Below are 19,383 nucleotides of genomic sequence, written 5' to 3'. Positions count from 1 at the left end.
ACAGGAAACCTAAACTACAACATCTTGTAAGGTTTGCCGCAGAGAGCTGGGTGCACATTCCAAAGTGTAGATGGAATGGAAAACTTGCTCCCAGAGCTGAGAAAGGTTATATGCTAGGGTTCCAGAATGCTTACTATCGAGTCTGGCTACCAAAGCACAGAAGGGTGGTGCTCAGTAGAAGTGTAAAAGCCCAGGAACAAGATTGGGATAAAAACAAATACGTAGAACTGGAACACACACATATACATAGTGAAAGCACCGACAATGAATCTGAGACAGGAATAAAACAAGAGGAAGAAGAACATCCTCTTGCTAGCCCAAGTGAAAGCAGCAGACAAGAAACCGAGCCCCAAATAACACTCAGGAGGTCTGAAAGGGTGAACTTTGGGAGACCACCAGAAAGGTTTCATGTTAGTGCTATAAAAGCTCAAAACTATGACAGAAGTGAAGGGACTCCAGAAAGGAGTATGAACATTGTAGAAGATGTGTTGTACATTGACTGTCTTAAACCACATGAATAAATGCATTCCTGAAGAAATGTACAAATGTATGTAAGAAACTGTGTAAAACTCATGTAGAAAAATGTCTTTATGGAAAAGGTGGGAGCTGTAGGCTGTTGGAAAGCAAGATGTTCTGTGTTTTTCCAGAAAGACAAGAAAAGACAAGTAAGGGGTTAAAACTGTGCAGCAATCCAAGGACGGACTGCAGCTGGCACATAAACCGAAAGTGTATAAAACCGTGGGTGAAGAAACTGCAAGGTGTGGGGGTTGTTAGTAGGAGGACAGAGACTTGTATCGTGTTATTACTTTGCCTATTGAATCAGTAAAGATTCTCTTTACAAGAACTTGCTGTAGTGTGTCTTTACTCTGGATATTCTGGGAAACAACTGGACGTTTTCTGGGCAACAGGCCTCTCCATTCGTACGCTGCACAACAGGTCTCCCAGGTCGTAGTCCAACACTGACCCAGGGAAGGGGCAGGGAGTGGGAGGGGAGGAGATTGGGTGGGTGGGCACTGGGCAGAAGGGAAGCCCCTTTCCTTACCAAAAGGAAAACATTGTAAACAGAATCATTCTTTTTCAGACTTTCCCCCACCTTTTTATTCTACAGCAGACACATTTAGCCTCCCACCCAAATTTAAACCAAAGCTTTCCCTGGCCACATCCACACCAGGCCTTTATTTCACTTTGGACAGTCATGGCTTCTCTCAAAGAATCCTGGGAAGTGCAGTTAGTGAAGGGTGCTGAGAGTTGCTAGGAGATGCCCTGTTCCTCTCACAGACCTTCAATCAGGGTGGCTGACTGTTAAACCATTCTCTCAGGGGAATAGGAGTCTCTTAGCACCCTTCACAAACTACAAGAGAGAGAAGAACATTTGTGCAAAATGGCCCTTAATGGCACTAAAGCAGGTACTCATTGGGGGGAGTTGAGGGTAGGCTGGTTTTAAAAACTGCAGATCAGATCTCTTGCAACAAGTTTTCTTGGAGCTCCACGATAAGCATTGCTGTGCTGGAGAGAAGTCCTTTTTGTAGCAGATCTGCAAAAAACAAAGGATAGAAACCTGCATTTTTCAGGTTGCTGTGACAACGGATTTCCTCCAGGTGCAGCAGTGCTTGTAAAATAGCAATGTCTTTTTCCCTGCCCCCCATAGGATGTGCCAGACATAGAGCTAGCAACTGTGCGAAGTGCTGCGCATAGGGCTAGCAATGATCCTTGTGCTACAGCTCCGAAGGGCTGATAGCCAGAGGGCTGTCGGGCAGTTGGGAACCCCATAATGGATTTCGACAGGTAGGTAGGACAACCAACATCAATGATGTGATGTCATAATGGCATCATGTGATGAACAGGTGGGTGACCTTGTCAAATTTGGCCCACAAGGCTGATCCTGATAACCATCTGGCCTGTGGAGCCGAAAAGGTTCTCCACTTTTGTGTCAAGCCAGCCCATGGCTTAGTGATAATGAGCAATCAGGTGGGTACCCAGAGGGAAAATTTACTCCTCCTCTAGTCCTGCTGTCTCTGTGCTACTCAAAGGTAAGCTGTACTTTGACTTAGCATTGCATCCAAACGTGGGCTCATGATTTTTCTCCCCTGCACAAACCAAGAACAAACATTTGCAGCTCATTTTTAAAAAAATGTTTTTAACGCTGTTTTGTCTTAATGTATTTTAAGATTTGTTTTTATGACGTTTTAAAGAGTTTTTAGTGCCTTGTTTGCCGCCCTGGGCTCCTGCTGGGAGAAAGGGCAGGATACAAATTAAATAAATAAATAAATAATGTTTTGTTGTGAGAGACACCAGCAAAGAGCCTGGTTTTGTATGAAATGCTATGCTAAATTATAGCTCTGAGTAGTCCAGCAGCAACAGGACTGGGGAGGAGTGAAGTGGCCATGATTTTAGCTCTAGGTACGCTCACACTCATTCTCACTAAGCCATAGTTCGGTATAGTGTTACATGCAAAGAAGTCCAATGTGAAAGTTTCCATCCAAACATGTCCTCATTATTCAGAAAAGTCTATCCCTCAGCTTTAAGGGCTAGGTGAGGTTATAAGTGTGAGTTCTGAACCAGACAGGCTTTAGTTCAAATCTCATCTCAGTCACAAGCTCACTAGATAGCCTCAGGCCAGCCTTTCCCAACTATTGGGCCACCAGGTGTTGTTGGACCACAACTCCCATCAGCCTCAGCCAGCATTGCCAATGGTCAGGAAAGATGGGAATTGTGGTCCAACAACATCTGGTGGCTCACTAGTTGGGAAAGGCTGCCTTAGGCTCAGCACGTCCCCTCCGCCTCCCAATCTGCAGCATACTACACATAATGATACTGATTCTACCTTACAGGTTTAATATAAGGATTACTGAGACAATGTATATGAAGCCCTGTTGTTGTTGTTTTTGTTGTTATGTGCCTTCAAGTCGATTACAACTTATGGCGACGCTATGAATCAGTGACTTCCAATAGTATCTGTTATAAACCACCCTGTTCAGCTCTTGTAAGTTCAGGTCTGTCGTTTTCTTTATGGAATCAATCCATCTCTTGTTTTGGTCTTCCTCTTTTTCTACTCCTTGCTGTTTTTCCCAGCATTATTGTCTTTTCTAGAGAGCCAGTGTGGTTAAGGTGCTGGACTATGACCTGGGAGAACAGGGTTCAAATCCCCACACAGCCATGAAGCTCACTGGGTAACCTTGGGCCAGTCACTGCCTCTCAGCCTCAGAGGAAGGCAATGTTAAACCCCCTCTGAATACCAGTCACCTTGAAAACCATATTTATAGGGTCACCATAAGTCGGAATTGACTTGAAGGCAGTCCGTTTCCATTTCATTGTCTCTTCTAGTGAATTATGTCTTCTCATGATGTGTCCGAAGTATGATAACCTCAGTTTCATCATTTTAGCTTCTAATGATAGTTCTGGTTTAATTTGTTCTAACACCCAGTTATTTGTCTTTTTCGTGGTCCATGGTAATCCACAAAGCTGTCCTCCAACACTACATTTCAAATGAGTTGATTTTTCTCTTACCCGCTTTTTTCACTGTCCAACTTTCACATCCCTACATAGAGATCGGGAATACCATGGTCTGAATGATCTTGACTTTAGTGTTCAGTGATACATCTTCGCATTTGGGGACCTTTTCTAGTTCTCTCATAGTTGCCCTCCCCAGTCCTAGCCTTGTTCTAATTTCTTGACTATTGTCTCCATTTTGGTTAATGACTATGGTGAGGTATTGATAATTAATCCTTGATGAGTTCAATGTCCTCATTGTCAACTTTAAATTTACATATATCCAATGCCGCTTTCCATATATGTTCTGCATATAGATTAAACAAATAGGATGATAAAATACACTCTTCTCTCACACCCTTTCCGATTGAGAACCAATTCGTTTCGCCATATTCTGTCCTTACAGTAGCCTCTTGTCCAGAGTATAGGTTGCACCCAAGAACAATCAGATGCTGTGGCACCCCCATTTCTTTTAAAGCATTCCATAGTTTTTCATCATCTACACAATCAAAGGCTTTGCTGTAATCTATAAAGCAAAGGGTTATTTTCTTCTGAAATTCCTTGGTCGGTTCCATTATCCAACATATGTTTGCGATATGATTTCTGGTACCTCTTCCTTTTCTAAATCCAGCTTGGACATCTGGCATTTCTCACTCCATATATGGTAAGAGCCTTTATTGTAGAATGTTGAGCATTACTTTACTTGCATGGGATATTAAGGCAATATTTCGATAATTACTGCATTTCCTGGGATCCTCTTTCTTTGGAATTGGGATATATATTGAATGCTTCCAGTCTGTCGGCCATTGTTTAGTCTTCCATATTTCTTGACAGATTTTTGTCACAATTTGGACAGATTCAGTCTCAGTAACTTGTATGGTATTGGTATGCCATCTCTTCCTAGTGATTTGTTTCTTCCAAGTATTTTAAGAGCAGCTTTCACCTCACATTCTAAAATTTCTGGTTCTTCATCATACGGTTCCTCTGTGAATGAATCTGTCACCCTTGCATCTCTTTTATAGAGTTCTTCAGTGTATTGCTTCCATCTTGCTTTTATTTCATTGTGGTCAGTCAGTTTGTTCCCCTGTTGATTATTCAACATCCCTACTCATGGTTTAAATTTCCCTTTCATTTCTCTAATCTTTTGGAATAGGACTTTTGTTCTACCCTTTTTGTTGTCCTCTTCTATTTCTATACAATAACTATTGCAATAGTTCTCTTTGTCCCTACGTACTAGTCACTGTATTGTTGCATTTAGGGTTCGACTGTGCTTCTATTTGCTTTTGCTTTCCTCCTTTCTTTAACCATTTTAAGAGTTTCTTCAGTCATCCATTGAGGTCTTTCTCTCTTTTTAGCTAGTATTGTCATTTTGCATTCTTCCCTGATAATGTCTCTGACTTCAATCCATAGTTCTTCTGGTTCTCTGTCAACTAAGTTTAAAGCCTTAAATCTGTTCCTTATTTGATCTTTATATTCTTCTGGGATGTTATTTATATTGTATTTTGGCATTATGATTGCTTTGTTGTTGTTCTTTAGCTTTATTCTGATTTTCAATATTACATGATCTGTACCGCAGTCTGCTCCTGGTTTTGTTTCACAGAAAGTATGGAACTTCTTCACCTTCTGCTGCCAATTATATAATCATTTTGATTCCTAAATCGACCATTTGGTGATGTCCACATGTACAGTTGTGTTTTCGGTTGCTCAAAAAATGTGTTTGCAAGAAACAAATTATTGGCTTCACAGAATTCAATAAGTCTCTCTCCTGCTTCATTTTTATCTCCTAAGCCCCATTTTCCCACTATTTCTAATTCTTCTCTGTTCCCTACTTTTACATTCCAATCCTCCATGATTATCAGAACATCCTGTTTTGGCGTGTGATCAATTTCTTCCTGTACTTCTGCATAAAATCTCTCCCCGGGCTTTCCAAATTGATCTTGGGACTGACGTTGGAGTCTCCCAGACTATTAGTTCTCGGCGATTTCAACGTCCACGCCGAGTCCTCCCTGTGTGGATTGGCACGGGACTTCATGGCTGCAATGACAACCATGAGGTTGTCCCAATTAATCTGTGAGCCCATGCATATCGCGGGACATACTCTTGACCTTGTTTTTTATGCAGGGCGGGACGAGAATGACGGAGGAATAATAGATCTTTCACTGTCCCCGTTATCATGGACAGATCACTTTCTGGTCAGATTCAGACTATCTGCGACTCACATCTTCCGTGGGGAGGAAAGACCTATTAAAATGATCTGTCCTAAGAGACTAATGGATCCTGTCGGTTTCCTCTCAGCCCTGGGAGAATTTCCTATCTCCAGAGTAAACGATCCAGTTGAAGCCCTGGTCGACTTATGGAATAAGGCTATGACTAGAGCAGTAGATTCTATTGCCCCCGAGCGCCCCTTCGTTCGTTCCCGAATCAGTTCAGCTCCATGGTTTTCTAACGAACTGACGATTATGAAGCGCACTCGTAGGGGTCTGGAGCGTCGTTGGTGTAAAACTCGGAGCATATCTGATAGACTCTGTGTTAAGGAATTCTCTAAGATCTATGCAGCATCCAGACATGCTGCCCAAATAACTTTTTTCTCGGTTTCTATTTCTTCAGCTACTAATGAACCAGCTGAACTCTATCGGGTAGTCAAAGGTTTGCTCAACCCTGACCATCATGAGTCTACCGATGACCATTCACCTACTCGTTGCCAAGAATTCGCTTCTCATTTTGAGAACAAAGTCACTCAGATTCATTCTGACCTGGACGCCAACATCGACGTAGTCGGGAGGATTGCACCTCTGGACTCTGTTAGTCCTATCCAGCTAGATTCTTTTCAGCCTCTTCATTTTGAAGACATAGACAAGATCCTCAGTGAAATGAGACCTACCACCTGCTCACTTGATCCTTGTCCTTCTTGGATCATAAAGCAAGCTAGAGGGGGACTAGCTAACTGGGTTTGGGGGGTAGTTAATGCCTCTCTCCAACAAGGCCATTTTCCAGGTTGCCTTAAAGAGGCTATTGTAAGACCATTATTAAAAAAATCTTCCTCAGACCCCCTTTGTTTAAACAACTTCCGCCCAGTTTCTAATCTCCCATTCTTAAGTAAAATCATTGAGCGAGTAGTCGCTTCTCAACTCCGGCGTTTTCTGGAAGACATAGATTATTATGATCCATTTCAATCTGGTTTTAGGCCCGGACATGGGACTGAAACAGCCTTAGTTGCCTTGGTTGATGACCTGCGCAGAGAACTAGATAAAGGGAATATATCCCTGCTGGTTCTCCTCGATCTCTCAGTGGCCTTCGACATCATTGATCATGATATCCTCCTGGACCGCCTCTCCATGATGGGACTTCGAGGCACTGTTTTACAGTGGCTCCGCTGCTTTCTAGAGGGTAGGACCCAGAAGGTGGTACTCGGCGACTTTCAGTCAGACCCTTGGCCCCTAACATGCGGGGTCCCTCAGGGTTCAGTGTTATCTCCGATGTTGTTTAACATCTATATGAAGCCGCTGGGTGAGGTCATCCGGAAGTTTGGAGTTCGATACCATCAATATGCTGATGATACTTAGCTTTACTTCTCCTTTCCCCCAGATACTAAGGAAGCTGTCCAGCCCCTGAACCAATGCCTGTCATCAGTGATGGGCTGGATGAGGCTGAATAGGCTAAAATTAAATCCAGATAAAACAGAAGTGCTCCTCGTTAGTCGCACGTCTGATTTGGATACAGGGAATTTACCAAGATTGGATGGGGTAGTACTCCCCCTTAAGACACAGGTTCACAGTTTAGGTGTGATTCTGGATTCGGCTTTGAATCTAGAGGCCCAGGTTGCGGTGGTCTCCAAGAGCGCGTTTGCCCAGTTAAGACTGGTTCACCAACTGCGTCCGTTTTTGGAGACATCCAATTTGACAAAAGTAACACATGCTTTAGTCACATCTCGGTTAGACTATTGCAACTCGCTCTATGTGGGGCTTCCCTTGAAAACAGCTCGGAAGCTTAAATTAGTTCAAAGAGCGGCAGCTAGGATGTTAACGGGAGCTGACCTGTGGGCCCATACAACTCCCCTTTTACAACAATTACACTGGTTGCCGATCTGTTTCCGAGCTCAATTCAAGGTGTTAGTCTTAACTTTTAAGGCCCTACATGGACTGGGCCCTCTCTATCTGTCTGATCGTATGTCCTTTTATGAACCCTCCCGGCCCTTGAGGTCTTCTGTTGATCCTCTCCTTGTGATTCCCTCAATTTTTCAAGTTCATTTGGTAAGAACTAGAACTAAAGCCTTTTCTGTGATTGCTCCTAAACTTTGGAGCTCTTTACCGGCAGAGGTACGGTTATCTCCCTCTCTTGCAGTATTTCGTCGCCAGGTCAAGACGTTCCTTTTTCGTCAAGCGTTCAGTTAATCGTTATACTGGATGTTATATAGGTTGTTTTTAATTTCTGATACATTTTTATGGTTGATTATTTGTATTTTAATACTGTTTTGATTATGCTAATGTTATTTGTATATGACTGTTTTTGTTCGCCGCTCTGAGTTCTTTGAAAATAGAGTGGGCTACAAATGTTTTAAATAAATAATAAATAAATAAATTCTTCTTCTTCTGTGTTTGCCATTGGAGGATAGACTTGGATGATGGTTATGTTAATAGGTTTCCCGTTTAATCTCATTGATATCACTCGCTCAGACCTTGCGTTGTAGCTCCTAATTGCTCTTGCTACATCACTTCTTACTATTAAAGCAACCCCATTTCTTCTTAATTTCTCATTTCCTGCATAAAATATTTTGTAGTTGCCTGACTGAAAATGTCCCATTCCCGTCCATTTTAGTTCGCTCACACCAAGTATTGTAATGTTGATGCGTTCCATTTCTTGCTTGACAATTTCTAACTTTCCCTGGTTCATGCTTCTCACATTCCATGTTCCTATTGTGTGCGTTGTATAACTCCGGACTCTCCTTTCGCATCTGTGCGCATCAGCCTCTGGGCTTCCTTTCGGCTTTGACCCAGCTGCATCATTAGTCACAGCGCTACTCGTACTTGTCCTTTGTTCTTCCCCAGTAGCTCGGTGAGTGCCTTCTTACCTGGGGGTCTCATCTTCCAGCACTATCTCGTGTTGCATTTTGGATACTCTGTTCATAGGGTTTTCGTGGTAAGAGGTATTCAGAGGTGGTTTACCATTGCCTTCCTCTGAGTTTGGATGCATCTTAGTCTGGTGTCTCAGCTTTGACCATTACGCCTTGGGTGACCCTGCTAGGAGTCTAGCCTCTTGGTCTAGACTCTTGACGACATTGCTCTTAGCTTCTTCAACACACTCAAACCCCCTCACCATGTTAGATGTGCATCCTAGGGGAGGTATGAAGCCTTATGTACAATCAAAAAGCATATCTGTAAATATTCAGTTGTTAATCTTAATCTGTGTCTTAGAGAAAGTTAGGGTATGTGGTCATTACAATTCCAATTTATGCAAAACAATTTTTTAAAAAAAGTTTTTTAATACATACAATAACAAACACAAAATTCGTACAAATAAAATTTTTAAAGAGACAGGAAGAGTATCTCCTGAATCAAAAGTGCCTACGTCTTAAGTCCATACACATAAATGAATACATACATTGCTGCTATAGTGCTTTTTATATAAACTGCTGGTACTCTTGCTTGTAGGCTTTAAATCTGTATCTCAGTGGAGCAAGATGCGTATATTATGGCCAGATGCATTTCGACTTGTGTGTCTTTTTCAATGGCCTTTCAAGCACATACTACACAGAATAAAAATGTATATTGTATATTCATAGAGCTTCAATTTATATGACTGGTTTAATTTAAAATTATTACCTACAATTTCTTAAGGGATAGTGGAAAACACTTACTTAACAGATTTTCACTTGGATGAAAATTAATAGGTGCAGGATAGATGCATTTCCATTAGTTCAGTATCCAAAATAAATTACAATTAATTTTCAATATAGGAATAGATCTTTTCATTCCCATTAATAATTATTTCTTAAATTGCTTACCATTTTTTAACCAGTTCCTCTGGACAGTTTTTATCAGCAGCATTCATATAGAAAACCCCTCAAAATACATGGGGGTTGAATGCAAATGCCTGCTCAAGGTATTTAAAAGGACTACTTGTTAAGTGAATTCAGCTGTAGGAATTATCTTAAAGTGATATAAAAATTGCTCTTGCTGGTTTCCAATTATCCCATAAGATTGCTTGATAATTCATAATTATGTAATAACTCAGCATGAAAACCATACAGTACCACCTTAACTTTAAAACGAATACATAATTAATATACATATACTGAATTAGTAAATCTCATTATCCAATTTGTTACTGACATTTGCTAAAACTATTGTTATAAATCTTTATTAAAAAGAGAATACATGCATAACCTGACATTGTATTGATACCTATTTTCTGTTTTCATATTAGATGTCATAATACTGGGAGCCAATTCAGATCTTCATTCAGGCCTTTTGGGGCCATGGTTTTTAAAGTGTATGTCCAAAAGAGCTCTCTCTTCTTTAGTTTAGTTTCTAATGCTGTTCCTGTTCCTGTAGCCTTTTCCATCACCCAGAATTTGACATCCTTTTCTGTATGTCCATGGCTAATGAAATGTTTAACAAGGGGTGCATGTTGTCTTTTGTTCTTAATACAACTTTTATGCTCACAGATTCTCATTTTAATCTTCCTCATTGTCATACCTACATATAGAAGGTTGCATGGGCATTTTACGATATATATAACCCCCTTGGTGTTACAATTGAAAAATCCCCTTAAAGTGTAGTTTTTATTGTTACCATGGTTTAGAAATTGATGCAGTTTGATACAATTGTTGCATACACTACACTGATTACACGGGAAATTCCCTACAGTTTTGGGATACAAAATAGAGTAGGTTGGTTGATTTGTGTTCCTATTTATGTTGCTGTGAACTGGGAGGTCCTTCAAGTTTTGGGCCCATTTAAACACAAATAATGGCCATTCTTTACACCTGGGAATATCAGATAGAAGATTCCAGTATTTCAAAATGATCTCTTGTATTTTCCCATTAAATCCATCAAAAGGTTAGCGGTATAGTCATTCTTGTTTCAATTGTATTCTTTTTTCTTTGTTCAAGTAGCTGTCTCCTATCTGTCGTTTTAGCCTTGTATTTTGCTGTTTTTTTTAAAAAAAAATTAGGGTAGCCCCTCTCTAGTAGTTGTCCAATTAGAATCTCTGCCTGTTTATCGAAATCTATTATGTTGCTGCAATTCCTGTGCAACCTGATCATCTGAGAGAAAGGTAGATTTTTTTTAATAAAGCTAGGATGGAAGCTGTCAAACTTTAGGAACGAATTGGCATCCGTTGTTTTTCTGAATGTATCTGTGGATAGCGATGAATTCTGTTTTCTTACAGTAATGTCAAGGAAGTTAATTTGGGAAATACTATAGTTCATATCAAATTTTATGGATTGATGCTTGCTGTTTATATCCATCTTAAACTTCAGCAGGTCCTCCTCTGTACCTTCCCAAATGAGGAAAACATCATCCAAATATCTCTTGTAGGCATTTATATACTTAAAAAAATGATTATCATTATTCAAAATATATTCTTGTTCAAACCAATCCATAAACAGATTCACTAACTCGGGGGCAAATTTGCACCCCATTGCTGTTCTGGATATTTGCCAATAAAACTGTGACTGAAAACTGAAAAAAAAATTCTTTAAGGCTACCTCCGCTAATGCACAAATGAAGCTAGTTAGTGGTCTATTACATACCTTCCTTTTATTTAAAGTTGATTCTATTATGTCTAGAGCCTGCTCCTGAGGTATATTTGTGTAGAGTGATACTACATCCCTGGTTACTAAAAAACTGTCTTTCTTGTCCAAATTTACTTTTTCCAAATATTTTAAGAAGTCCCCTGTATCTTTCACATATGACTGTATTTGTGGAACAAAAGGTTTTAGAAAATAATCCACAAATTCAGAGATAGGTTCCAAAATGGACCCACACCCTGATATGATGGGTCTTCCTGGGACTGGAATGGTGTCTTTGTGTATTTTTGGCAAAAGATTAAAAAAACAGGCGTTCTGCCTTCAGCTTCTAGTATGAACTCATATGTTTTTTTGTCTATATATCCTTCAAGTAGTCCTTCATCTACAATGTCGACTACTTTTCTTTTAACTTCTATGGAAGGGTCTGAATTGCATGCAACATAATGGGTTCTTATTGATAGTTGTCTATGGGCTTCCTTAAGGTAGTCTGTTGTATCCCAGACTACTGAGGCTCCTCCTTTATCAGCTGGTTTGAAAATGATGTCTTGTCATTTTTTTAACTTTTCCAAAGTATCCTTTTCTTGTTTATTCAAGTTGTGCCATACTTTGACCTCTTTGTTATTTTTTCAACATCATTGGTAACCATTTCAATAAATGTTAAAATTCTGTAGTTCTTTGTAGCAGGATTGAAAATGGATTTGGGTCTAAATATTTCTATCGTGGATGGTCTTGTGGAGTCTGTGGCTTTAAAAAAATCCACCAATTTTTCTAAATAGATGTTGTAGTTCTGTCATAGATTTAAAGGGGTCGTGCCTCGGTGTAGGAACAAAAGATAGACCTCTGCCAAGAAGTGATAATTTTTCCATGCTTAGAGGACTACTAGATAAGTTAACTACCAGTGGGTTTTGAGGATTTTTTCTTTCTGAAGGTTTCCATCCCTTCTCCATATCTGTGTCTCTTGCCGTGAGTTCTGCCTCGTTGATTCCATAAAAAAGACATCTCTGTTTGAATCCCAGAGGTTCCTGACATAGGGCTTTCTGCAGAGTCCGAATTAATGTTTTCCAATGATTTGTCAGCACCACTATCTGTATCTTCCCTAAAGGAAACAGACTTCCTGGATTTAAAGGTTTCTTTATGCCTTTTCCAATCATAAACCCTATGTGCCTCATAGTCTTTTATGTCCCTTTGGAATTTTAGAAGTTTGACTTCTTTCAATTCCTGATGTTTTTTACTGAGATCCTTATCTAAATGGCATATTTTTTCTTGGAGTATCTTATCGTCAAGCCTACAAGCAAGAGTACCAGCAGTTTATATAAAAAGCACTATAGCAGCAATGTTTGTATTCATTCATGAGTATGGACTTAAGACTTAGGCACTTTTGATTCAGGAGATACTCTTCCTGTCTCTTTAAAATTTTATTTGTACGAATTATGTGTTTGTTATTGTATGTATTAAAAAACTTTTTTAAATTTTTTTTTAAAATTGTTTTGCATAAATTGGAATTTTAATGACCACATACCCTAACTTTCTGTAAGACACAGTTGCATCTGTTACGGTTGATTTTGAACTTCAGATTCTAACAGTTAATCTTAATCTTACATAAAATCCAACATGCTCATTAGTACGTCTTTTTCATATTGCAAAGCTTTGCAGAACAGATAATTTTGTCCCTTGTGTCCCTGCTAAAGAAGAAAGAAGATACTTTTTGTATGTTGTTAAACTTCAACTGTTGTTAAAGTAGCACTTGGTAAAATTGCAGTGCAAAAGCACATGACAACTTGATTTTAAATTTAAACAACGTCATTTTGAATATTAATTCAATTAAACTAACTGCAGTTAGAACCGTACTAAACTTCTTTCAAATGTATGTAGTTGTGTATTATAAAATAATAAAATATTTATTTATATAAAATAAAAAACATTGAGAAGTAAATAATAGTCCAAAATTACCGGCTGCCAGATCAAACAAGATCAACAGATGTATTTTAAATGCCTCTGTAAATAAAATGTCCATATTGTGGTTTAAAATATAGGATCTTAAAACAGGATAAATTAAGGCAATGCATGTCCTATTCCTCCTGCAGCCATGTGTTCCCCCCTAAAACCTCTCCAGAGGGACAGGAGACCCTGCTAACCAACATAGGCTGGGGCATGGGAGGCTGATGGGGGAGTGGGGAAGTGCCCCAAATCGGGGTTGGATTATAAGATAAATTAACTTAAGGAAGTTCACAGAAGGAATGTTTCCTTCCATCTTTCTCCCCAGCAGCCCCCACACCCTATCCCATATCATTCAGGAGGCCCACTACACACCCTCCGGAGAGGCTTTTCAAGAATCACAGGTGGCTGCAGGGTGGAAGAGGGGACTGGATACTTTCCTTCCATGAGCTTGCTGCCCTGGGCTCCTACTGGGAGGAAGGGTGGGATATAAATCAAATAATAAATAAATAAATTTCCTTAAATTAACTGGATGGGAAGTTGCACACCCAAATTGGTGTTGTTTAACAGTTTAATTCCTAAGGCTGATGATCCACAGCCACGCTTTACATACATAGCTCTGTCAAATAAACTACCTTTGCAGTAATCAGCTGTTCAGAAGAGGGAGTGGGGCTGGATTTAGATGTCTCCTACCTCTCACTGCCAAACATCTGTACAGTGAGATTGCAGCTTATTTGATATCTGTATAAATTGCTATATCTATATACATAGGTACAGTTGGCCTGGGGACAATTTTTTAAAAAAATGTAGGTTAAAAACTACTATTTAAAATAGTAGTACAGCCAAATTCTTCATATGCACATATTATTATTTTATTATTATTATTTATTACATTTGTATACTGCCCCACAGCCGAAGCTCTGTGGGCAGTTTACAACAATTAAAAACATTAAAAACAAATATACAATTTTAAAAACACTTTAAAAAAAATAACACTTTGGGGGAGATTCCTGCCTGGCCAGCTCTGCACCTTGAACACCAGCCCATCTGTCCGTTCAAGAACATGAAGGAGAGTCTAGCAGCAAAAGTGGGTCGCTCTCTTCTCGCCACCCTCAAAGGCAGCACTCTTCCTCGTCCATTTCAACCAGAGGCTGGTGGTGAGGCTCCCCTTCAGAGCCTTCCTCTGCAGCCAACTACCTTTGTGTGAGTCCAACTACCTTTGTGTGAGGGCAAAACTGGATTTTTAATATTCAAGAAACCTTCAGCTTAGGAAATGTCCTCTGTTACCACTTTCTCTAGGTCTTTAGTGTTTTTGCTATTTTATTCAAAATTAACATCTTCATCTTAATGCAAATGTTTGCCATGGTATAAATTAGACCACTAAGAATATCGGTATGTAAGGATTTTCTGATTTGTAAAATAAATAATAATTATAATTGGCAGGGTCCTTGTCGAAGAGAAATGGAAGACACATTAAATAACCTAAAGATTCTGAATGTCCTAAATCCAAGAGGATTACATATCCCAAATTGTGACAAGGGATTCTATAAGAAAAAACAGGTGAGTTAAATTTCTTAGTCAGTTCCATTTTCCTTTCTTTCCTTCCAGTGTAATCATCACTAAACTACAAATAATTAAAGTTCAGACCATGCCATTTTAATTGAATACAACAGTTTGGGGCATCTGTTGGCCTAGCTCCAATTCAGCATGTCAGGTGTGGTTGATGTTATTGTTTGCTGTCGTTCATGAAAACAGATTAAATTGAAGAAATCTCATACTTAAGTCACAGATGAGTTGACCCTAGTTTCCAGTGCCCTTCAGATTAAAAAAAGAAGGAACTCTGTGAAAAGAAAAGAAAAAAACCTAAGCAAAACCAAAATATGACTGTAATAGATCAATGCTTTGAATTGTAAATAGCTACTTGAGGGTTCCTAGAAGAATTGAGTTGGGTCATGTTACAGGCAGCAACTTGAGTAACTCCACATATCTATCCTTTACAGAGGACTGCTTCCAAAATCTGGGACATGTCATAATGAAAGTGATACGCACTCAGCATTTACTTCATAGTAATGCTAGCTTCTCAAGCAGTTTTCCATCTGAGATTTGTGAAGTTTCTTGACAATGCAGATCACCAAAGCTACCCACGCTTTTGTTAAATTCAGACTGAACTGCTACACATTAACAGTGCCACTAAATAGCATAGCTTGTAAACTTTGGTTAATTTACTACTTTATTTTTTAGTTTTGCACTTTTGTCTATATTAATTTGTCTACATATGCTATGCTCATTCATACTTATTTGAATTAGGACACTGCTGAATTTTCATTCAATGACAACTGTTATACAACCACTTACATACTTGAAAGAGCGCTTCTTCCCATATCAACCTGTCCATTTGTTAAGATCAGCATGGGAAGATCTCTTCACTGCTCTAGTCAATTCACATCTATTAAGTGGTGACACCGGAGAGGGCCTTCTCAATGGCGACACTCCAGTTATGGAATATACTCCTGTGACGCCCTTCCCTGGCTCTCCCTGTCAGGTTCCTACCTGCTCGTGGTTACTGCCTGTCACTAGGCACCACCAGGTACTCCACCAGTCCGGACTGTCCCTTTTTATGGTTTCTCTCCCCGCTCTAGCACAGATCTCACCAGATCCCCCTGCTAGGCAGCACCACCAGTCACGTCCTATTACTTATCTGGATAGGCTTGCCTAAACAAAACATTTTTAGCAGGCATCAAAAATGTACATGAAGGCTCCTGTCTAATATTAACTGGCAGGGGGTTCCAGAGAATATTTGCTGCCACGCTAAAACAGCAGTTCCTTGCAAGTGCAGAATGAACATTATGAAAGTGCCAGTTATGTACATTGAAGTGGCCGAGTGAATGCACACAGGGTAACACTGTGGAATGGTCTGCCTGATGAGGTGTGCCTGGCGCCGACGCTGCTATCTTTTCGGCGCCAGGTGAAAACCTTTTTATATTCCCAGGCATTTTAACGCGTACTACTAATATTTATTGATGTATCTTGCTGCTGGTTTGATTATTTTTGTTTACGTCTGTTTGGTTTGATTCCATTGTATTTATATATTTTTTGATTGTTTTATTGTTATGTACACCGCCCAGAGTGCCCTTGGGCTTAGGGCGGTATATAAATAAAATAAAATAAATAAAAAATACTATTCTTCAATTAAACTGGTCCCAAGCTGTTGAGGGTTTTATATAGTAATAGTAACACCTTGAATTTGGTCAAGTAACAAATCAGTAGCCGGTATAGATTTTTGAGCAGAGATGTGATATGCTCAGGGCCAGTTCTAAAGGGCAGCTAGGTGGGCCCCTGAGGCGCCACTCCACTCCCCTTGCACTATTCATGGCAAGATTGCTGCCTCAGATTGCATGGCGAGAGCTTCGGAGCCCCTGCCATTCCCTTGCTTAACCTACATTGCTTGGCTGTGGTGTGGTTGCGCATGCAGTCCTGCCCTTAACCAAGATGGCTGCCAAGGTTTCCCTAAGGGGCTGAAGTCTCTGCCGCCATCTTGGCTGATGGCATGTCCATTGGTTAAGGGCAGCCGCACAACAGCCGAGAAAGGTAAGTTAAGCAAGAGAATAGCAGGGGCTCCGAAGCTTTCGCCGTGTAATCCGCAGCAGTGATCCTGCCACAAATCTCGGAAGGGGAGCGCCGGGGGCCTGGGGCAGGCTTGTGCCCAAGGGCCCCGGCATGTCTGGGGCCAGCCCTGAGTATGCTGATAGGGTCTCCTACCAGCAATCATGCTGCAACAGTCTGCACTAACTTCAGCTTCCAGACAAAGCCCAAGGGAGTGCATTACAGTAATCCAGTCTTGAAATTACCAATGCCTGGTCCACTGTAGTCAGAGCTTGGAAGATTACTTTTAAAAAATAATAAATTACAGTTACAATTACTTGGCCCAAAAAAGTAGTAATTACCGTTACAATTACAATTGCTCTGAAAGTAACTGATTGCTTTACTTTTTCTCAAAAGTAATCACTACAATTACATTTCAGTTACTTTTTTAAAAAAACTCCTACAAGGTGCTGGCCTTGGCTGCTGCACATCTAAGAAGCCTAAAACAATATTAAAAATAAACACACACACACACAGGGGGTAGTAGAATAAAAAATTTTATCCATAAGATTAACATAATGGCATAACAGAATCTCACATCCCCCCAAGCAATGAAGATACCCCAACTCTTGAAATCAAATTTTACACTTGAAATGCTTTTATAATATGTTTCTGTTATGTCTCAAAAGAACAAGATGCTCAAAGAGCATGTCAGACAAGGAATGTCTTTTTACAGTCATTACGTTGCCACCAGTACTGAACAGGCGTTCTACTGTGGCACTTGAAGGCATGCCTGTGTTGTGCTGCAAAAAACACCGCAGCACACGTGGAAAGCCATGGAGTGATGACACTTCCCTGCTGGGAGACCTCAGGTACCTCACCAGTTCCTCCTCAGCAGTGTCCACTGCTGACTTCTTGCCCTGGGGCAGAAAGTTAAAGAAGTCATCTTCTAAGTCATCTCCTTCCTTCAAAGGGAGCTTGATAGGCTGGAGCATTGGGTTGAAAACAACAGAATGAAATTCAACAGGGATAAATGCAAAGTTCTACACTTAGGAAAAAGAAACCAAATGCACAGTTATAAGATGGGGGATACTTGGCTCAGCAGTACGACATGCAAGAAGAATCTTGGAATTGTTGTTGATTAGAAGCTGAATATGAGCCAACAGCGTGATGTGGCTGCAAAAAAGGCAAATGCTATATCAGGCTGCATTAACAGAAGTATAGGTTCCAAATCATGTGAAGTATTAGTTCCCCTCTGTTCAGCACTGGTTAGGCCTCATCTTGAGTGCTGTGTCCAGTTCTATGGAATTTAGTCATAAAAAGTTCAGACTGTAGTAAAAACTAATTAATTCTGAGGTTTTGGTATGCATTGAACCAGAGCTTGGAAAAGTTACTTTTTTGAACTACAACTCCCTTCAGCCCCAGCCAGCATGGCCACTGGATTGGGCTGATGGGAGCTGTAGCTAGAGCATGGATCTGTTTAAAAAAAAGTTGTGTGGGGGGGCAGTTGACGTTTTGGTGTATATCTTGGGAATTAGACCACCTGGAAACTTACTTTTTTTTTAATTGAAGCTGAGAGTCCGGAGAGTAAGGGGTGGCAGCCAGAGAGCCGGAGGCCCCCCAAAACCAGAGACTCCAGCCAAAAACACACACACCGGAGCACACACACACACACAAATCATCGTCACTCACCTCCACAGCTCTTCGCCATTCTGCTCCTGCCTTCTTCTTCTTGTCCTTGCCCTGGCTTTGTCCTCCGGTGTCCATTTTTTCCTCTCAGAGTCAGACGCTAGCAGGCCCCCCCTGCCTATTCACCTCTTCCCTCGTGCTTCCTAACACAGATCACGAGGGAAGAGAGAGTCTGCGCAGAGGTCCAATCAGTGTGAGGCACATGTCTTGTGTTAACCAATCACAGCCAGGAGCTGACTTCCCCTTGTTCCCGCCCCCAAGTAACATCCAACCTAACGTGGAAACGTTAAAGTTGCAGCTGAAAAGTAGGGAAATTACTAGTCGTTCCGTTACTTGCCAAATGTAATGGAATTACCCACTCGTTATCTAAAATTGTAACTAATTACAAGTAACTTGTTAAAAATAACGAGTTACTTCCAAGCTCTGACTGTAGTTAAGCTGTCCTAGTAATATTATGTTGTAATGTGCGATATAATGATTTCACTGAACATAAGTACTGAAGGGGTTAAAGCCAGTGAATACTGGTTCCTAGAGAGGCAAAAAAACCCACTGCAGCTGAGGAACGAAGTGGTAAGGAAGAAGCAGGAAGGGTAACACAGTGGGGAAAACAACAATAATAAAACTCTTGTGAGCAGATATGTATACCATTGTACTGTAGGTTAACAATAAAGTGAATTCTTAATGAGTCCTGCAGCTCAGGAGACATGAGCCTCTTTGCAAAGTTTATACATTTGCCTTTTGGGGGCAAGGGGATTCTTTAACATTCACCCACACTTATTGTGTAGTAGTATTTGCAGAGAATAATTTCTAGGGATTACCTGATCTCAAATGGAGCCACCACAGGAAAGATGCAAACTGGTTGCTAGTGAAAAAGGAAGGGCAAACTATGGAAATTCCAAGGACTAGAAAAAAATACTGAAGCAGGAAAAGTGTTCTAA

The 19,383-nt window shown here is 40.4% G+C and overlaps 1 protein-coding gene across 4 annotated transcripts in view; it reads left to right on the top strand.

Moving 5' to 3' along the window:
- The window catches only part of IGFBP3 (insulin like growth factor binding protein 3), a 72,094-nt gene that overhangs the window by 26,498 nt on the left and 26,213 nt on the right, over positions 1-19,383 (top strand). For 3 of the 4 annotated variants that reach the window (XM_061587016.1, XM_061587014.1, XM_061587015.1), the window contains exon 3: positions 14,618-14,734. The exons of the other annotated variant lie outside the window; for it this stretch is intronic. In XM_061587016.1, the coding sequence (XP_061443000.1) occupies positions 14,618-14,734 (117 nt within the window). The remainder of the gene's footprint in view (positions 1-14,617; positions 14,735-19,383) is intronic. 4 annotated transcript variants of the gene reach the window in all.

This window comes from Rhineura floridana, chromosome 10 (genome assembly GCF_030035675.1).
Source record: "Rhineura floridana isolate rRhiFlo1 chromosome 10, rRhiFlo1.hap2, whole genome shotgun sequence".
NCBI classification, from domain to species: Eukaryota; Metazoa; Chordata; class Lepidosauria; order Squamata; family Rhineuridae; genus Rhineura; species Rhineura floridana.
The sequence above is the reverse complement of the archived record's forward strand: the minus strand, read 5'-3'. Positions and strand labels throughout refer to the sequence as shown.